Source organism: Ctenocephalides felis, unplaced genomic scaffold, assembly GCF_003426905.1.
Source record: "Ctenocephalides felis isolate EL2017-DRISC unplaced genomic scaffold, ASM342690v1 CF-g0.4_SCAFFOLD_01492, whole genome shotgun sequence".
Classification (NCBI taxonomy): Eukaryota; Metazoa; Arthropoda; class Insecta; order Siphonaptera; family Pulicidae; genus Ctenocephalides; species Ctenocephalides felis.
In genome coordinates this window covers 9915200-9938300 of record NW_020537646.1, presented here as the reverse complement: position 1 = coordinate 9938300, position 23101 = coordinate 9915200, and the positions used below count along the sequence as shown (strand labels likewise).

At 28.0% G+C, this 23101-nt stretch overlaps 1 protein-coding gene across 1 annotated transcript in view; it reads left to right on the top strand.

Annotated features, from left to right (window-relative positions):
• LOC113370336 (calcitonin gene-related peptide type 1 receptor-like) overlaps positions 1 to 23101 on the top strand; it is a 65854-nt gene that overhangs the window by 39798 nt on the left and 2955 nt on the right. Inside the window, exons 4-7 of the mRNA XM_026611003.1 lie at positions 5314 to 5440; positions 8643 to 8863; positions 21477 to 21653; positions 22286 to 22409. Of these exons, the coding sequence (XP_026466788.1) occupies positions 5314 to 5440; positions 8643 to 8863; positions 21477 to 21653; positions 22286 to 22409 (649 nt within the window). The remainder of the gene's footprint in view (positions 1 to 5313; positions 5441 to 8642; positions 8864 to 21476; positions 21654 to 22285; positions 22410 to 23101) is intronic.

Sequence of the window (23101 nt, the reverse complement as noted above, 5' to 3'; positions counted from 1 at the left end):
AGATTTATGGAACACATATTTTCAAGCCGTGAGAAGAAAAAATTGGGTTCAAAAATACTTTTTAGAAGTTTGTGTTATCTCGTCATCAATAATTGTTTATTTTTATAAAAAAAATTGTAATATAAATTAAATCAACTGCAAATATATTTTGGTAATACACAATATCCAACTGAGAATACTTTATTACTATTTAAAAAATATAAAAAACACGATTGTATATAATGCTGATTTAGGTTTTAAATATTTTAAGCTTAAGTTCAGCAACATGTATTTCGTTATATAAAAATCACATAACAATTGTTATTGTTAATATTATACGCAAAATGAATAAAGTTCCAATTAGAGCTAAAAGTATTTTAGGATATGGTTTGGCATGGCGTAGTTTTAAGCTTTATAATAAATGAATGAATAGCACTGTAATAAACATCAGTATCAATGTTTAAATATTTAATATATTCCTGCAATTGGAATAAGTTAAATCAATTACAAATATTTCACGTGGTATAGAAATTTAATTAAATCAGATTTTTAGGAACATATATAGTCGATATAAGCATTTATATAATAAATTTCTAAATTTAGACTAAACATCAACTTTGAGTATATGAATTTTTAATATATTCCAGCAATTTGAATAAGTACATAAATGACAAATACATCTCGTTGTTTATTTATTAATTCGTCATCGTATGAAACTTGTTCGTCACGAATTAACATGAAATGTTAGGCGCACGTGACTTTCTGAATCTACGGAATTAAGCTTACATGTAATCTTTGCTTGACTCAAGGGATTTATGAAGAGATTATATAGAATCAAGACTTGATTTTGGAGATTGCAAGGATCGACTTAAAGACTACATCCTTAAGTTCCATGCTTGTAAGAAAACATTTTCGACAAGTTAATTTGATTAAATTTTAATTGCAGCACAATTAGAGAGATAGCTACTACAGGTTTACGAACTCTTGTTATCAAATTAGGAAAATTTCGTAATGAGGAGTATAAATAATTTTATTATTATATTTTACAAACAAATGAATCATATTTAGTCTGCAAGTTTGCAAGTTATTATATTACTATTTGCATTTAATATGATTTTGAATGAACAAGTTTTAAAACTACTGTCGTTAGGGATATTGCAATCTTAACAAATATTTGCACTGACTTGCTTTCTAGAGAATGTGCTAAAGAGTTTTGCAAGTAAATGTAATTATAGTGTTTGTAAATATGAATTTTCCTATTTAACTTTGTTTGTATGGATCACCATATTATATTATTTTGTATAAATTATACTTAGTAGAAGTAGGCATGTAATAGAGTAAATACATATGTGTTTGACGCTAAGAAGTTGTACATGAGGCATGTCATACATATATGTGTGAAATAAAAAACAATGTTTCTACAGAAATTTTGGCAAAAAGGATTTTTAATATATTTTAATCTTTTAGCAAGATACGTTAAATTTCCTTGATGAATTTTTAACTAAATTATCTAATAAAGTTACCGTCGCTAATTTCAATCTTTTTCTGATGTTGTTGTAGCGATTAACGTGTTAAATAGATATACATTAAAACAATAAAATATAATAATAATAAAAAATTATATTGATTTCGTCTTAAAAATGTTTTGAAATGTTGTATTGCATTATGTGGGATATGATACAAATAAATATAATTATGTACATGTTTTTCTAACCTAAGGGTATTTTACATTCTTAAAAATGTTGATATTGATATGTTCTAATATGGTTATTGGCATTTTATTATTTAGCATTACAATTGACTAATAATTTTTATTATTAATAGAGTCAACTTCGGTAAGCAATTTTTTCAATCGTTACGGGTTATCAATTAAATCGAATAGCATTTTTATTTTAAATAAGTATATATTAATTATCTGATTTGATTTTGTTTATAATAATTATAATTTATGTTATTTTAACAGAATATAATTGAATTTAATGAATGTAAGAAGTACATATTGAAGAAAATCAAAATATGTTTAAATTTTATAAAACCTAACCGGAATAGGTTTAAGATTCACGAAAGAATTTATTAAGCTTCAACGCCATCCAAATTTTAGACCTTTCTAGAGACTTTGGGGGCCAATCCAATAATCACGTGATCGATTTTTTTAGGATTTTTGGACCCCCTTTTCTCCTCACCTCCTTAGTGGTGGTGATATTCAAAATTACGCCCCCTCCCCCACCAAACATCACGTGTATTTTTAGTTACGAGAAGAAATGGTAATTTTTTTTTTTTTTAAAAAAGTTTGGATTTTTTTTAAAAAATCAGGTAAAATGATATCTTACTATACACCTCCCTCTCCCCCGTGATATTTCGTAATTTTTTGTCAAACCCTCCTTCACACTAAAAACTTTAAGTGATTAATTGGACGCTCCCTTAAGTGTTAGTTTAGAACAGTTTTAAATATTTTATATATTTAAAACTGTTCTAAACAGTTATAAGGTTCTGATTATATTATTTAAATATTTGACAAATGATAGTTATTTATTATTTCTCAATAATTAAATTATGAATGATCTTTATTGTAAAAATGTATAAAAATGCACTACGAAAAATCTATGTTATTGAATTTATGTTATTTACATGGAATATAAAATCTTTGATAAACGCTGATTGATGAAAGTATGAATGAAATTGGTAATCCAAAGCTTTCAATGAATTTTGCGTTGGCTTATTAATTAATTCGTTGTGTAATAACTAGGTTTTATACAAACATATTTTATAAAATAATTATAAAATTCTAATTTAATATTCGTAATCCATTCACACCGTGTTATTCGCTTGCATTTGATGTGACACTACCTCATATTCATCGTCAAAGCCTAGGTGAGCGTCTAGTACACATTGATCGTCACAATTCTGACAGTTATTACTTCCGCCACGTAATTTAACACAGTTTCCATAGAATACTTGTTACAATTCTGAATAATTTATCGTGTAATTATCCTTCTACCTACACTGCACGTCATTTTCAATATGTTAGCCTTTTACAATTTCCATGTACCTACTCTCTTTTTTAAATGTCACTGTTGTAAAAACATACATATTGTCTTATCGCATATGTAAATAAAAAATTAAAATATTTATATATATATATAAATATTTTATAACGCATTCTTGTTTGCACTATTCATTAAATAATATTAAATTTACAATCCCAGCGCCCCATAACGGTTATATAGGTTCGTTCCACATGGGTTTTACCATATCCAATACAGTTAGATATTTATTTGATTTTGCAATCTATATCGAGTACAGAAAGCAATATTGAAAATTTAATGAAAAATACTTTTTCATACCCAAACACATGAAAACTTTATATTACTTTTATAATATGATTTACCTATAAGCTGCATTGCAATCGGATTTTTCTCTACGGCTATCTGCAGATTATAATCCACAGCAGAAGTTGTTTGAAATATGATATTTTATGTCAGAACATATATTTTCAAAAGCATTTGTTGCTGTCGAATTAATTTGAAGTTATTTCAGAGCTATTGATACTTGTATCAATCAATGGCACTATTGATGATGTGACTTAAATGAGGAATATATATACTTTTAGAGTATTTTCTATTATTAAGTAGTTTATTCAAGACGACAGCTGCTCTTTTGTCTTGTTCAGATGCTTTTGAAAAATAGATTTTTATAGTTTCACGTCAAAGGTAACACGACCGCGAAAAGATTCATGTAGCTATAAAATTCACAACGAAGATATATGATGGTAGTTATTGCCTCTTTTCTTTGTTCATTTTTAATTAAAAACGTGCAAAGTTAAGCTTCGTGTTTGGGGTAATAAATATTTTAAAATAACAATATTTTTTTTAAATTATATATTTTGTAATGTGGGATTTTGTAATTATTGACCTACTTGCTTTTACTTCAATACTTATATAAAATAGATAATGTTTATTGTATTTTATTAAGCCTATTAAAAATTATAAAAAATATATAATATTGATATTGATATTTTATTACAACCATCTAATATTATAAATTTCTAACACTATTATTATTACAAAAATCAGCTGTGAAGAAAAAAGTTAGGCATTATGTCCTGGTCTGAGAACTCGTCGACAAATATCTAATACCGAATATAATAGGATTTAAACAACATTGCCCACGATTATTTAAAATAATATAATCATTACAACTTGAATAAAGCAATATTGATTGAGAAAATGGAACAAAGCTAACTTTAAAATTGGACACAACAAAACTTGTTTACACGACAAAGCTTGTTTTGTTTCTTTTGCACTTACTAGTTTCATAATTAAAACAGTGATAATAAGGTCAATCAAAAATTTAAAATTGATTACTATATAAATAATACATTCAATTTAAATACAGATTTATATGCACCCCATATGCATCCCTAAAGCTATGTTTGGATATATATGTAAAAGATATGCAAGGGATATAAATAAATAAAATACATAGTGTATATGTATATATATAATATATATATATATGTATTTATTACTATTTATTAAATAATAATTTTACAAACGTTTCGAGACTATGTATGTCTCATCATCAGTGTATTATAATTTAAAATCTAAAATATAGAAATCTAAATTAGCATTATGTGTTATCCGTTACAAGTCATTTTTACCCGAGTAAAAGATAAAGGTAAAGGTAAAAGTAAAACTGAGTAAAAGGAATGACTTGTAACGGATAACACATAATGCTAATTTAGATTTTCATGTTTTAGATTTTAAATTATAACGCACTGATGATGAGACAAACCTAGTCTCAAAACGTTTGTAAAATTAATAAATAGTGCAAAAAAGAGTGTTGTTTGTTCATATTTTTAAATTAATATCTATCGACTCAGAATACATTTGTTATATATATATATATATATATATATATATATATATATATATACGATATATATATATATACGAGGGCGTTCCGAAAACTTTCTGAACTCAACAAACTTTTCACCAGTTTTCATGCATGTTTACATATGCTCAGTCAAACCCGTTGTTGTGCGATCCTTTTTTATGCAATTTAGTTTTTGTGCGATTTTTGCCAGATACTCTTGAACATGCTACAATGAATACAACTATTCAGAACATAGGGAAGACAAATAAAATTTGGTTTTGAAAAGTTTATATTATTTATTTGTGAGTTTACATACAAACTATTTGAGAAAAGCTATTTTGCACACAATATATATGCCGGAAAGGGTGAATTCCAATATATTAGAATTTCCATTCAACAAGTGAGCAGGAGTCTTTTCATCATGGGTTTTATTTGATCGCATTACTGAATTGTTTTCAGATCGCTGCGCTGCGCCAGAATCACGATGCACATGAATTTATTCGCCTCTTTCGGCTTGAATAACGCCCTTTGGCTACTTTGGTACAGAACCGTCGTCGCAGATCCTCAGGTTATCATCGACAACGGGGTAAGTCAAACTAAATAATAATTAATCTAAATTATAATATATATTTGATTTGGTTATTCTTTAACACTTCAATCGTGCTGTCAGTACTATGTGTCTGACGCCAAGAAGTACTACATGAGCCATGTTATACATATATACCAGACATTTGGTACAAAGTCACGTCAATAGCCACAGCAGTATGTTTCGAAAGCTTAGCCTAACAGAAGAAAAAAACTGAAAACTTTGTTCAAAAAATTTTGCAAAAATAATTTTTTTTGATACATCAAATTTTCTTGGTATATTTTAAACTAAATTATCTGATAAAGTTACCATGGCCTATGTGACAATATTTCTGATATCGTAGCGATTAACGTAACACTAGATCAACAAGAAATGAGAAAAATACGTTGATTTCGCCTATAAGCTAGTTGTTTAATTTCACAGGGAACCAATATATTATATTTTTCAGCATAATTGGCGTATAATAAATAAATAAATAAATAAATAAATAAATAATTATAATCTGAGAAATGTTCTTTTTATGAGCAACATCATGGTCCTTAAATTCGTCTGTACTGATTTCCATTTTATTTTTTTATTTACATTTTATTTAACAAAATATTAAATACATCTGTTTTTTATTTTGGTTGCCTACGGCTGTTGCTGATTACTACTTTACTTTATCAACGAATAGTCAAAGCTTTGTATTTCTTATGATTGCAAAACAAATAAAGTTGTTGTTTCCACAAAATGATAATGATTCATGTTACTTCTTTTGAATTTAGACGCATTTCATAAACAGTAGTTTTTCATATTAAATATGAAGAATGTTTTCAAGACTTAATACAATTATTAACGTTTATATTTGTCTATTACTAAATTGAATTAAGAATCAGTAATTAGAAATGATTTTGTTAATTTGTTCGAAGTGAAGATAATTATTATCATTTCAGCATTGAGTAGTCAATTTGTATTTGTTGCTATAACGTTATTTTGCGAATAATATCGTCTAAATTAAATCTACAAATGATATGACACTATTTATTCAAACATTCATTATGATGGCAAAACAGATAGATTCTGCAATTGTTGCCATGACATATTGATAATTTATATTACTTCTTTGGGAAATGTATGTATTTTATTAAAATGATGGATATTTATCAAATTTTTAAAATATTTCTGGACATAAGTAGTGAAATATTTATTATCAGTTGCTTTAAATTAAGGACTATGTAATATACATATATTTTATTAAAATTTAATTCAGTCATTTTTCTTGTTATATTCAATACCTACTTATCGCTTCAGGTTGCCTATTAAGAAATATTATATATCCATTTACTTCTTAAATTTATAGATTTTCAAAGAAAATTCCCATAGTTCGTCGGTTTCATTTCTCTCAAAAGGGTTCTCTTAAACTCTCCTGGGTACAGAATTAATTTCCGGAAACTTTGAAAACGTCACAATAAAAATGTCCAAAAGCAAAGATTATAACGTGGCGATGTAGCTTTCATATCTCCTAATGTTTGTTTATTATTTATTTTATTCGCCATCGCAAAGTTGTTGCGATGTTGGATCTTGCAATGATTACATAAGAAAATAAGATTTTGAATTTTCATATTCGCGCTGCATTGCTGATAGTTATAATGCAATTTTACCTCCATATGCTCTTTAACTAAAATTTTCTTTTGATGTTATCTTTTACTTCTGTAATATTTTTCTTCTATTTGGATACGTAACGAGTTCGACGGAAATATGAAAGTAGGAAAATTCTACGAAGGATGCACTAGTACAATTTCTTCAAGCGCGTGTCAAACACCAACTTTTTTCTTTAAAGAATAAAATATATATATATATATATATATATATATATATATATATTCTGAACTACTATATTTTTACCTGAATATTAGACATACGGTGAATTTGAATTTGAATGTGACATACGTTGAATTTTAGTTATGTTTTTATATAATTTGTCCAAAAAAATATGAAAAGTAATCGTTATGATAATATGGTACGATAATAGTTATTTAAAATCGAATCGCAGATCTTTATATAAAATGAAGTAACTGATTGTTGCCTATATTAAGGGGCACAACTAGTGTAACCTCCTAAAAAAAGGTGATTTTTGGGAATTTGTATCAAAAAAACTATTCTAATCATTTCAAAATTTTAGGAATATGTTTATACATGTTTTAAGACTACATAGTAAAATTTTTGAAGAAAAAAATCAACTATTTTTTAAGTTATCGTCGATCTCCAACGGCGAGACAAAAAAGGCCCTTCACTGCTGCAGTGATTCCGGCCTTCTACGTGGATAAAATTTTAAAAAAAAATTTTGTTAAACTAGATAATATTGCCTGTAAAATGAACTGCAATAAAAAAAATCAAAAATTGACAAAATGACGGCGTTTTTTTTAAAAAAAGTCGAACTTTACCCAAAATTTTGGTCGTTTTTGGACTGCCAAAATTTGATTTTTGATCCGATCAAAAAATCTATTGTTCAAATTTTACGGAGAGCTATATATAGAACATGTAAAAAAATATTGATAGTGATCGGATGATTTGTTTTTGAGTAATCGCTGCAGCAAATTCGGAAAATGCTGTTTCGAGAAAAACACGTTTAAAGATAAAATTATCTTTATACTATATACTATATATATACTCTTTAAATGGCTGTAACTCAGAAACTATTCAAGATATCGATTTAAAATTTTGATGTATTATTTTTAAAGGTATAACCTATCGAAATATGGAAAAATTGAAAATTCGATTTTTTGAAAATTTCACACTAGTTGTGCCCCTTAAATTATCTTATTGCGAATAATTTATATTTCAAGGCTTCTTGTATTTAATATTGCTTGGGAATTTATATTACCAATCCTTGGGGAATGCATATAATTTTATATATTTAGGTACGAAAAAACTTGGATTGAATTTTATCATTCTAGAATGTAGTGATCCTCAATGGAGGGTCATCTACCAAGCCAATTTTTTATACTCACTACTTGAGTTAAATAACTTATCCAAATAACTATAGAACAACAACATGTTCTGATTGCTGTTCAACAATGTATAAAAAAATTATATAATTCTTATCGATTCATAACAATGAATTTTATTAAACATTTAATTTTGAATGCTCCTAAATTTTAGAAATATGTACACTTATAACTTATTAGAAAGTTTTCAAATCAATCTCTGTTTTATTCCTCAGATTGGCTGTCGAGTTTTGCACGTGATCCTCCACTACTTCCTCCTGACGAACTATTCCTGGATGGCTATGGAAGGCCTGTATCTCCATACCGTCCTGGTGTCGGCGTTCGCCAGCGAGCGTAAATTATTACACTATCTGATACCCTTGGGCTGGACGGCTCCCGGGATTGTCATAACATTATATGCGGCACTTAGATCACAATCTCCGCCGGACACGGAACAGTGAGTGAATATTCCTTGCAATAATATTAATATAATCGATTGTGCCGAAGGGGAATAGTTGGATATGATAGTTAAGGAATTTAATTGGAAAGATAGATTGTGAATGAAATGACACAATATAGTGTTCTTAAAGGACAATGGATTCATTCTTACATACCACCAATTGACCAAAATTGATATGTGGCACCAGTACTAAATTAGTATTCTTCTCTTCATCTTTCATTTGATATATTACAAGGAAATAGTGTTCAAGATTTGCATATCGGCAAGTTGTACTTTCAGTCAATATGAATTTCCAGATAATTATCTTACACGTTGATGCAAATTAGCAACAAATACTAAATTTGTGTTGTACATTTCGAGTTCTTTCAAATGATATATCACATGCAAATTAGAGTTCGGGAATTGCCTTTAGGCAAGTTGCACTTTCATATCAACTGAACTGATTTTAACTTTCAGTTAAAGTGATTTGGTTACTAAAAATGATTGACAATATAAAATCGGTTAATAATGAAATTACGAAATACATGTTTGAGGTAGGATTGCAAAAATTTAGGCTTGACTTGATGTATTTTTAAATACCGAAAAACATACTAATGAACCAGATTATTATGTCTGAACATTACTAATAATTGATGTGATATTTTTCAAATTTCATGTTTGATGTTTGAATTTCATGCTTTCAGCTTGATGATCAAGTAAAAAAGAGAAGATATAGATATTTAAGCATATTTATTATTTACACGTTTTGACATAAAATTATGCGGCATTGTCAGAGGATACCACATATCACCAAAGGGGGGGGTCCTAAAATCCTTAAAAAATCGATCACGTGATTAACGCTTTAAGGATAAATATATCGTTCCTATCTAATTTGCACTTAATACTACAACTATCAGTACTTTTTAAATCATTTTTTTTGTACGAATGATTTTATACGCGTCTTTTTTCATTATTTCGGGTTTTTAAGATTGTTAGTATCTTTTACGTCTGTGCACCGAAGAAGGGTCAAATGTGAACTCGAAACGTATGCATGACTTATTAAACAAAATTTAGACAAAACTTTTCAATAGATTTTTAATTGTCGTATTAGAGTCTGTTTAAAAACTAGTATATACAGAAAGTGAGATCTATCTCGATCTATCTCAAGCTAACTTACCTTATAAATTTTTTTTTTCTTTGGCTTTTCATAGATATCTCGCCTAAGTTTTGTTTACATATGCTCTGAGAATTTATTTTAAATATGTGGTTTTGATTAAAAGTGTTTCAGCACTCACTCTTAATTAGATTTATTCGCAGAGAAAAGATTAATCGTATAAGAGCTAATACCTAATTTGAAACGTCGATGTTTTATGACCAAATTAATTTAAAATGCCAATAGTCGTAAAATTGGGTCAAGTGCTAAAATACTCATTGATATTCTGTGATTGTTTTGTTAACTCAGAGGAATTACAAATTTATTTTATTTTATTTTACACCCAAAAAGCAATTAATTTTAAAAAATCCTTGCATTTTGAGAAAAAAATAAAATATAACATGTATGTCTACTATTTAAAATTCATCGAACCTTTACATCTAAACTCCCTGCAAATAAGTATTTTCTAAATATATAACATGATACGTTGAAGTGAAAACCTTCAATAGGTTTAAAGTTAATAAAAGCAAAACTATGTGAAGGAGGATCAGCGTAGATTGTGGTAAACATGGCCAGTGTACAGTGCAAAATTTACAAAGATCCCTTTTTGTGTCAGGTTTAATTAAATTCTGTTTATACGCATAAACTGCCCATGCAGCAGCAATTCGATCTGCTCCAAAGCACGGTGGGATCAAAAACTAAAACTCATTTGTGACACATTCTATAATGTGGAAATGCTTGACCAAAATTCGGTGGTAAATATTTGATTTATACCACATACATAGTGTAGTTTAACAAATACGTATATATACATAAATATATGTATAGAATATGAGTTGAAATCCAAAACTCGTGAACATAGAGATTCCAAAGTGGATTGTAATGATTGTGATTGTTGCTATATTGGAAAAGGTTGTCAATATATCTCTAACAATAAGAGTAAAAGCATAAATACATTCATATTCTAATAACTTTATACAAAATATTTTCTCTGAAATGTTTCTTTAAGATCACGTTTAATACCAATCATTCGACCATCCTTTATAAAAAAAAATGAATTTAAGTACGTTGATTGTAGTTGAGATATAAGTACGTTGAGATGTAGATGAATATAGTAAATTTGATGATAATATATTCCATTTGCTATGTTATAATTTTATTCATTGAAAACCTAATGAGTATAATTAAATTTTCCGCCAAAACCTGAATTCATCCCACGCATTTAAACCTTTATCTTATTCTCATTCACGGTCTATATGTAAGTATGATTTTATAAAGGCGCATATATTTTATGTGTTTCGTGTCACGTATTTTATTACATATATAAGTTACATATATTGAGATTTATGCTTGTCGTATGTCAAATTTACATTTTGGATGATTCATATACCTACATATGTGGGCTAAAATAAACATACGATATGTCTATAATTTTGTATGATTTTTATTTTTAACTGGTGTTTTATTTATATAAACGTTTAAACCAATTAACTACTTAAAATAATATACATCAATCGAAATTATGTAAACTATTGATGGAAATCTGCTAATATATAGTATGGGATAATAAATTCTGACCATCGAAATAAAATGCGATAAAATGTATATTTTAGGATCAGTTTTGAAGTCAACTTCTTGGATATAGTATAAATTAATAATTAAAGTGTTGTTGCTATGTTTGCAATTAATATTCATTATTTTTTCAAGCTGGTAAATTAATTAATTCTGTTCTAATTGCGGTAACCTTATAATTTATTACAAAAGTACTGATGTTCACTGGTTTGATAACATTGAGCAATCATCTATCTTAATACATCATGGTCAATAAATAGATCTAATAGAATGTCTCGTCTCGTACAAAATCAATCAATTTCTTATAAACCAAGTGTTGCTGGAGATAAAGTTCTAGTAACGTCTGTCCACAAATTGATCAAATTTATGACATAAATCATGAATCGTCCTCAACCTAGATACAATTAAATATGCTGGCATGGTGAAAGAATTTTTGTTTCCTAATGAGCATTACTAATTAATTAGTTTACCATATTTTCAAAGTCTCTTACTAGAATCTAAACCAACTGTTTGCATATTCGCAATCAACTGAACAAACAATGTGGAACTAAAATAATTAGAAAAAATAAAATTCCAAGATTGCATATGTCAACAAAAGCGTTACTTTATGAGGTAGACCTATAAAGTTTCTTGTAAACATTTTGTCAAGCGTATTCATAATAACGAACTGAAAATTATGTTAATCGACATTTAATTTGCCATTAAAAAAACGCTAAATGGTTTTATTCGCCAGTTCACGCATAATATTCATTGTGAAATTCTCTTGTTTATAAACTAGTATCTGGTCAGGCGTGTTTTGCTTAAATTGTTTACATACTTATTATGTAATTATTTACATTATTAAAATTAGTTTGAATAATCTCTTCACTAAAAATAGCAAAACATTTACTTGTCTGATAGACATAAAAATAGTTTATATTCAGCAGCCTTATTAACTTAATAAAACTATAGAGATAATATAACTATAAATATTAAAAATACTAGTTTCAAAGATAGATATAAATAATAAATATAAAATACTAGTGTGTGTTTAAAATCTTCAATTTGATATTGAAACTAGTGGGGTGTATGGCATCGTGCCTTAAGGCAAATTGCTGGAACCTCCCGTACCGTAACGAAATGTTCGAGGAATATTAAATGTTTTCAAATAGACTATTATAAATACATACTGTAACATTGTCTAACATTCATAAAAATTATGTAAACTGAATTGCAAAGTTGAAATTATTTGTTTAAAGTATATTAGAACTTTAGTTAGAATTAAAATTCAAATCTGAATTATTTTCGATATACAAAAAAAAAATTTTTTTTGAAAAAAAAAATGAAAAAAAAAATTTTGAAACAATTTTTTTCCAAAATCAATTATTTTGTTAAAACAAGCAAACAGTTCTCTGAATCATCTAAATCGGACGCTTAGTTCTCTCAAAAACTGTCATTTTTTGTACATTTAGCTCTGTATCTTCGAAATGGCTGGGCCTGCCTTTGCCAAAAACTAATAAACACTTCTCCCAATCATTACTAATTGAATGTTTTTTAGATCATTCAAATCGGATACTCCGTTCTCTCAAAAATACAATTTCTATTTTCTGCACTCTTTGCTCCGTATCTCCGAAACGGCTGGACCTGCCTTTGCCAAAAACTAATCAGCTCTTTTCCCTATCAATAAGAATCGGATGTTTTTTGAACCATTCAAATCGGTTAATCCGTGCGCCCTAAAACGTGACTGGAAATTTGTATCCACACATACATACACACACACACACACACACATCCATTTTTTCTGAGGTATGCCAAAATGTTCAGAAACCTTCAAAACGTCGAGAAATGTAAAAAATTTAAATTCCGATTTTCGGCCCATTACAATAACTTACCCTACGGGAAGTTAAAAATACTAGTAAAATCTTCAATTTGATATTGAAATAATATATATGAACTGAGTTTAGAACTTTTATGATAAAAATTCATATTACAAGAGACATTATATAATTTTTTTATATTAAATAAAACCGTTACTTCTAGTTGCCCTATTTATATTAAAAATAAGAACTAAATACATATATTACTCCATGGTATATATATATTACTCCATGGTATGAGGTTCTGTACTATGGTAATATATTTTTTTGATAACACGAACAACAACAGAAATAAACAGGAATAGCAATTATTTGAATAAATGCAAATGTGTACTGATTATTCTGTGTTTAGTTAAATCCATTGACTGTCTAGAGGTCTAGACAATTTTTACACATAAGAGTCAGTACATAATTGCGTTTTTTAATAATTGTTACATTTATCGTTATTTCTGTTGTTGTTTGTGAAGTCGAAAACATATAATACCATAGTACTCATTCTCATACTAGGGAGTATTAGTGTTGTTATTTTTGATACAATGATATTTTATATATAATGACTAGCGAACCCGACGAACATGGGCAACGTATAACTGCTCATGTGAAAAACAATGATTTTCTAAATAATCTATTTGAAATTTATCCCGCAAACACTAAGCGATTGGCCTTGCGACTTGTTATTGCGAACGCAAGGCGAACTGGAAATTGCAATCGATTAAAGTCAAACCGAAGACCAGTCGGAATCTTTGGTATGGCACCAAATCGCCAGCAATGTTTGATTGAATGGTGAAATTCAGTGCGTGTACATCATTATTCTTTGCGGCAAGAATTGCTCGTTGACTTAACTAAGCATAATTCTGATAATTCTCACTAATGTTACTCGAATTTTCAATTACGGTGCGTAAAGTTCCAGCAATTTGCATTAAGGCACGATATCATGCACTACTAATTTTCTTAGCTATAAACCTTGCGGAGCCCGAGACCTTTCCAACGAATGCAAAATTGTCGAAATCTGTTCGTGCGTTCTGGAGTTATTTCGTCAGGAAGGAAAACCCGATTTATTTTTATATATATGTTAGGATATTAGGATCCAAAAGTTATAAATAATTGAATAATATTCTTTACTTTAAAACAAAATCATTTTTTCATGGCTCACTAAATAATTCAATTGACCTTTTTTCTGATCCAATAGAATTCGATGGGTCGACCCTTTTAATTTGTTTTCAATGTCGGTGGAGGCTCATTACGCCGATTAATATTTCAATATTCTTAATAAGGAAAAGATGAATATTATGTGGAATAATCCTTATGACGGGTTATACTATAAAATTGCTTCTAAATATTTAAACCGTTAAACAAACTCGTGCGTACCGCATTAAAAATGAGCAGACGGCTATTTTAAAACGCATAAGCCGCCGAGTGTACATAATAAAGCAGGCGACGGACGTACCCGTATTAGACAAGATGAAACACGGAAAAAATCTCGAGAGACATACCACTTGGACTAAACCCTGTTAATATTTGATTCAGCCAACGTCGAGGGAAAACTGCACGATAAATACAGTTTACTTGGCTGCTTTACTTTCGTGTTGCTTGGACTTTAGACATTCAAGTACATACATATGTATCCAGAAAAGAAAAACCGACGTGAAGTCATGAAAAATTAATTATTCTGGTAAAATCTCTATCGTTTCTTTTTAGAATGAAATAAGATAGTTTTATTCTTCTTGCATGTAATGGTAAAAAGGTAACAACCAAATATATTTTTTAAGTAAAACTTCTTTAGGCGCGACTAGAGTGTAAATCCGTACAAATACAACCGAAATGCGTTAAGGCAGACTGTGCGTCATTTGCTTTCGATGAAATCATTTCTATATACGGGTCGATTGTGATTAGTCGTCGTATATGTGAATAGTCGTTGAATTGTCGTTGTATGCGTACCGGTATCAACGTTGTATGCTTACCGATATCAACAAGGTAATCGGCATAGATAAATAAACATTTCAAAGTTACATCGTAGTACAAATCTTGATTTAATGAAAAATGCCTGAATCAGAAAAATATTTCACCCTGTTTCTTGAAAATATTGATTAATAAGATTAATGGTTAGTAGGTCTATTGATTAGAAATTATTTCTATATTATTCATAGTTTCTATAAATCTTTGAAGTTATTAATATGAAAAATATTCTTTAGGCAAGACATATATTACAGTTGTTCAAAGAATGAGATTATATCGCCAACGAAAAAGTAAACAAAGTACCAACAGTCAATGAACGTATGTTAATTTTAATTAAATGAAGTTCTACAAACACAATTACATGATGAGTGAAGTTGCTAAAGCAATATTTATTTAGGCGTTGTTTAATATAATGCACTGTGTGAATGAGTATTATAGAATTTATTAATCAGCAATTACTTTATTTCACTAATAAAGGTTCATTTCTAAATGCTAATTACAATGACAAACCGATCATGTCAAATTTGAAGTATGACTTTAAGTACATTATTAACTTCCCGTACGGTAAGCTATAGTAATCGCAAAAAAATCGAAAATGAAAATTATTATACATCTTTACATTTCAGAGGTTTCTCAACATTTTGGCATACCTTACAAAAAATAGGTGTACGTGTGCGGATACAAATTTTCGGTTGACACTATAATAAATGTGTGCATCACAAATTTTACCATATTACTAATAAACATTATTCAAAATTGTTATATGATGTATTTGTTTTTACTTAAATGTCATCTTGTACAGTAGCAAATAAGTTTTACTTCAATCGCGTGTGAATCAAACACACTCTTTTTTTTTAATTTTTATAAATATAATTACTTTTGGAAAGGATCTAGTCATTTTATTGGTTAGTATTGTTGGTGACATGGTATTGTAATATTACATAACGGTATACATTTGAAATTTGAAATTCGGGTTAGGAAATTAAGTAAAAATTTATATTAAAATAATATATAAACTCTGCATAATCAATCGTAAATTATACTTAAGTCTATGATGTTCTTTTATACTTGAGTTGGTTGACTTTTTAGTCTTGATTGCAAATCTTTTTTCTCTGTCAATTTATAAAAATTAGTGCATTTATGAACTAGTCAATTTCGAATATATCTAGGCGCTTTTAATGTAGATTTCATTTGGTTTTGAAATTTCTGGAAAATATTTATCTTGATTATAATATTATAGTATTTTATATAGCATAGACTATAGAATAGTATAGGAATATAGTATTTCTAACATTGTATTATTATTACATGCTTAATTACATAAATTGTTTTTGTCTTCGTCTTAGCCGGAATTACTAGTTTGATACGATTTTATCCTATACAAGTAATAGTGCAAATGCACTTAGAAAAGCCAAGAAAAGTTTTAGGAGAAGTACAATTTGTAAATTTTCATTCTCAAGCGAACACCAGCTATTGCCAAAATCCATTAAGAACTAATTTACGAATTTTATTTCTTTTCAAAGGAAATACGCCAATTTTACAATTTATGTTCTGCAATTTTTTCCTTCTTGGCACCGACAAAGCTCGAAAAACATATTTTTGGCCATGATATTTTTGTTCGAAATAATTCGTTTTTGTATATTGATTTATTGCACTTCATGATTTATGTAGGAGGAAATGAAATATATTTAAAGCACAAGTAGGTTATACAATGACGTGTAAAAATTAATAATATTATTGCAATGATAAACGAGTGTAAATATGCAATGGTTTGAAGTAATGATCATAAAGTTCCAGTGATGCAATGAAACAAGATAATATCAAACAGTATTTATCTCTCTATTTGCACTTTAGTAATTTTATATAGTTATTAAAAATTAAAATTTAATAAATACAGCAACATTGCAAATAGAATGTGTAGTCGTTTCTTGAAATTAATATCACATCATGTCATATAAAACCAGAAGAATAATATGTATTACGGAGATCAACCTTAGGGATTCTACTGATGCTTTTAAAGATCATAATTGGTTAATGAAACCCTGTGCCATTAATATAAACAAGGGTTTTCTTAATTTAATGAATATAATTAGATTATGCAGAGAATATTTATGTTATATAAATATTATATATATATATATATATATATAATATTTCTATAAAGATTGTTCACTACTGGTGCCAGTATTCCCAAAAGTAGAGCATACCCCAAGAGGAACGTAAGATTGTGGCGTGCAAGACATCCACTTCTCTGTAAAAAGTATTTGGTTCATATATGGTACATAATAAAATATTCAACAGTATAGGGAATGAAAAATTAAAAACAATACGTCTTAAGAATATAGAATGAACTTTGTGATTTGAACTTGGTAAGCAGTTTTATGACTTAAAAATTTTAGCACGATTTAGTACCTAATGAAACATGGTAATAAAGTATTCATGAGTTTTTATTTTTTCGTGTTAATTATTATCATGGTATTATTATCAGTCAAGATATGAGCTATGATTAAAATGCATTTTCCTCTATGGTGTCATTGACTTTTCATCGAAATTCGAACCCTGGTTGAAGTCTATAGCGCCCACACGTCTGGTCTATAAGCATTATGTAAGATTTTCCTCAGCCTTCCGGAAAACACGATTACATGTTAAGAAAAAAGTTTGAAGAGATAAAACGAAAACCTAATCAAATAGATATAGGAAACAGAAATACAGTAATCCGTATTAGAATTGCGTTAAAATTATAAGTAAAGAAATATTAGTGGTATTTTGTCCAAATCTAAAAATTACAGTTGCAGAAGAAATTAAAAACTACTCAATGAGGCAATAAAATATTGATAATCACAGCAATGAACGTGTGTGCCAAATTATAATTATATTATATTACAACTTTTGAATACACACTCAAAAGAATAAAACTTTTCAGTTAGCAAAATAACATATAAAGTTACGTACAGTAACAATAATGTACACTTATTCCTATGATTAATATTAGCTTAGACTAGAAGATTTTTTTATTCTTAATCTAATTTGATTAATTAAATTTGACTAGTTTATATGAATGTCTAGATTACTCCTATTTAAGTTTAACTTTTTTCAAAATATCTTATACTTAACAACAATATTATTAGGACAACAATATTGAGCGGCCTGATATCTTCTTACTTCTTTATATTAATCAAAAAAATTACTAGATGTCATGTTTTTAGATAGAGTTATTTATTAATAAATAAAAAATTAAAAAATCTAAAAATTGTAGATGATCAACAAGATTGTAATCGGTTGGTCAACAAGACTTGCAATTGTAATTATATATTTAAATCGAAATTTAAAATTTAATTTTCAAAATCGGTGATTAATTTTGGCAATGACGTTTTATTTTTAACTATTACTTATAAATAAAAAAAACTTAACCTGATCAGTCACATTGTCGAGTTATCTATTTTTTTAAATAGGTGCTATGACTAAAATGACCGCAAAATGTATTGAAATTTTAATTTGATGGTTCAATTATATATTTTATTACCAATAGCATATGTTGTGTATGTGTACCATACGGTACATAAAAATTATTTAATATTAAATAAAACAAAGAAAAAATTGTCATTAATTAAAACGTGCGTGCTTTTTCAGCATGTAATATAATTAATGCACATATGGTTTTCTTTTACAAATATTTTATGTAAATATTTAATTGCAATTACATATTGAGGTAAAATTATTTCCAATTTATATGTTTATTAGTTAATTATAATAGTTAATTATAATTAATATCGCCCACATATTTTTCATATCTCAATATCAAAAGTTACATAACTATAATTAAGAAAAACCATTTTGCGGTCGTTTAATTACTAATTGAATATTAAACCAATATAGTATTCGTAATAGCAAAATGTAATACAATTTTCTGTCGATTGTTTTTGATATATTGAATTAAACTTAAGTGCATAAGTGCATATCGATTTTCTAATGTTTATTCAAGCATATAGACAATTGTAACACATTTCCATGTGATGGAAATCGAAATGAAGAGCATGAATGAATTTAACTATATTTCAGTTATCTAAAAATAAATGTAACTTTTTGTTATTCAAATGTAAGCAAAGTTTATTTTGATCGTAAGTGCATTATACATGCTAAATAGTTTTCATTTATTCATTAGCTGCATTGCAAATTGCATTTATGCATTGCGCTTTCAAACTTTAACAAATAATTTTAAAATAGCCAGCTAACAATAAAGGCCAGATAATATAGAGATAGTTTTAGAATTAATACTATATGTATCTTGATTGAGATTATATCAGTTGACCATAAAAAATTAGTTAACACCACAGACATCTAAATAAAAATTATTTACAAAATACTTTTCTAATTAATGTAGGTAAACTAGCTGTAAGTGGAATTCTGTCTTAAGGCAATTAGGGCATCGTGCCTTAAGGCAAATTGCTGGAACTTCCCGTACCAAAAATTATTATTATTTTTTTAAAACGATTAACATTTTTGAAAAAAAATTACTTTGAAAAAAATAAGATTTTTGAGAAACTATAAATTGGACAAAAAATTAGTTTTTTTCGAAAAAAAAAATTTTTTTTTTAAAAATTTTTTTTTAAAAAAATTTTTTTTTTTGAAAAAAAATTTTTTTTTTCTTTATTTTGACATATTGTGGAAGATCTGAACTTTTTTTTTCAAAGCAATCGTACTGCTTTAACAACATAGGGACAAAATATAAAGCGCGTAAGCGCCGCGTCGCTGTCTAACGCATAAGCATTGGTACGGAACCGATAGGAATGTTAACAAAATGTATACTTATTGTTAAAATCTCTATAAAATATCTGATAATTTGATGTGCATATGTCTAATGATCATTTTTGACCGCCAAATGGCTCATTTTTTTACTTTTTCCTCTATATCTCCGAAACCGCTGGACCTACCTTCATGAAAGTTGTATCGATTCTTCATCTTGTCAATACAAATAAAATGTTTTTTGAATTATTAAAATCGGACGCTCCGTTCTCTTAAAACTGAGTTACCGTTTTCGAAACTTTTTGCCCCGTATCTTCGGAACGGCTTGACCTGCCTTTGCCAAAAACTAATCAGCACGTCTCCTTATCATACGGATCGAATGTTTTTTGAATTATCCAAATCGGTTGATCCGTGTTCCCGAAATCGTCGACGAAAATTTGTATCCGCACATACATACACACACATACATACATACACACACACATACACACACACACACACACACACACACATACATCCATTTTTTCTAAGGTATGCCAAAATGTTCAGAAACCTCTGAAACGTAAAGATATATAAAAATTTTCATTTTCGATTTTTTTGCGATTACTATAACTTGCCCTACGGGAAGTTAAAAATATTCATTAGTTTGGAAGTATTATTCAAGTAATAATTTGAATTAAGGTAGCAACCCTTTAAGTTTCACCTCACATACCTGTTGATTATAAGGTGCTATACTATAATTAAACATAAACATAATCAACAAATCCGTTAATCCGAACATGTATTCTTGGACCCTGGCATAGCATAGTATAATTTGTTATGACAATTTTGGTATGTTTTTATTTTATTATATTTATTTGGTTTACATCAACTATACGAGTTATAGGAAGGCATACCGGGTCATATTTACTTTATATATGTTTTTTCCCCACATCTCCGAAAAACCGAGCACCCACATCGAATTTATATCACTAACCTCCTGGTAATCTAAAGGATTTCCCTATATTTGAACAATTTTCCGGTGAATCTATACATACAAAGTTTATTTATTCCTTGACGTACGTAAGATGCAAAATCTTCTGAATATATAAGCATACCTTTCAGGTAAATGGCACGCTTATTTATAAAGCCTTTTTTTACTATATCGTTTGAATAAGATTAATATCGTTCAAAAAAAATCAAGACTTTTAGGGAAAAAACAAAGTTACTTAATAATTGAAAAATCAGATTTTTATGGTGATCATTCATTTGACTATTGTTGAACTGGCAATCAATTTGAAAAATCATTTTCAGATTCACTTTAATTTAAGGGAATAATAATTTATAATTTTGACTAATTTTTTATGTTTAGGTGCTGGATGAACGAAAGTTGGTACTCAACAGTTTTGGTGGTTCCAGTGTGCTTATATATGGTGTTGAATTTGGTGTTGCTGTGCAACATCGTTAGAGTTTTATTAGTTAAATTGCGGGCAGGGCCTCATCATGGAGGAAGTTCAGGGCCCTCCAGTACGGCTCTGCAGGCTTTCAGGTAAATATAAATTATTTATATGTTCAGGGTGTATCGGGTTTCATCTCACATAAAAAGTAATGCTTCTTTAGTGATTGTAATTTTTGTGCGAATTCATAAAATTACTTCTTTAAAGCTAATAAAAGTTTCATCCTTTCTCTGATTGCTCTACAGCTCTAATTAAATTTTCAATCGGTTTTAGACTTCGAAGCGTATCGGACTAATAGCATCTATTGTTACAGTAGTTTTAAGCCGAACCTTCTTAGTGGATTATTGTTCCTTGTTGATGATCAATCAAAGGAGATTAAGAGAAAACGATTAGGTCTAAATTTTACCACAGAATTGATTTACCCAATTAATTACTATGTGCTTAATCAAGCTTAGTCGATACTTATCATCATGATTCATTTACGACTTGGGCCTATTGCGATGAGTTTTATCAATTGCTATCAGCTGGGGATTTAGGAAATAGTACTAGGAAGTATACTTAAGGGAAACAGAGATTTTAAATCAAGTTTCATATACTTATTTGTAAAAGTACTCTTATGATACTGCCATTAATTGCAAAAAAATTAAAATAAATCTAAGTAGTATTATTATATTTAAAATTATTGATTACCAAAGACTTTAAATTAGAAATTTATATTTTATAGGGCTACACTATTATTAGTACCACTTTTGGGGTTGCATTATTTATTGACCCCATTTCGCCCTCCACCTGGTCATTCTTGGGAGCGCGTCTATGAGATGACGTCTGCTATTACAGCTTCTTTTCAGGTAACAAAAATCTTAATAATAATATAACTCACAGATAAATACATATATCTAAAAAATATATATATAATTATCTGTGTCTTTACTTTACTCCAAATATCTAAATGTTTGGAGTGAAGTAAATAAAAAACAAGAAATTTAGTAAAAAGAAATATTTTAAAATTGCTGCGTTTTGGTTTAAGTCCTAGCTTTCATTCAGTGGAAAATTTGTTAAATCTTATATTGAAAATAGAATTAATATTTGTTATGGAATAAGGATATAATATAACCCACACTATTTAACAGAAACATTAAAATTATTGAATTACTCTTGTTTTATGGGAAATTTTTAGGACAAATTTTTACAAAAGAATATGTGTAAAATCAACGATAGATATTATATTATATTTTTTTTAATTAATCCCGTTATTAGATTGTGTTAATATATATGTCAACATCTAACAAAATATTTAACTTTCTATTGATACATTCTTTATTAGAATCAATTTAAATCAATATCTAAAATCTGAGAATTCAAAAATATTATATATTGATCGAACACAATTTTCTGTGTTATATGTAACTTCCATGTTTTGTGCTCAAATTTTTTTCCATAAGAATTCCTTTGTAGAGATTTAGCATCGCAAATCTTTTTTTATCATCTTGATATTTCATTTAATCTCTATGTTTACTGAAATAGTATTATATTACAAACC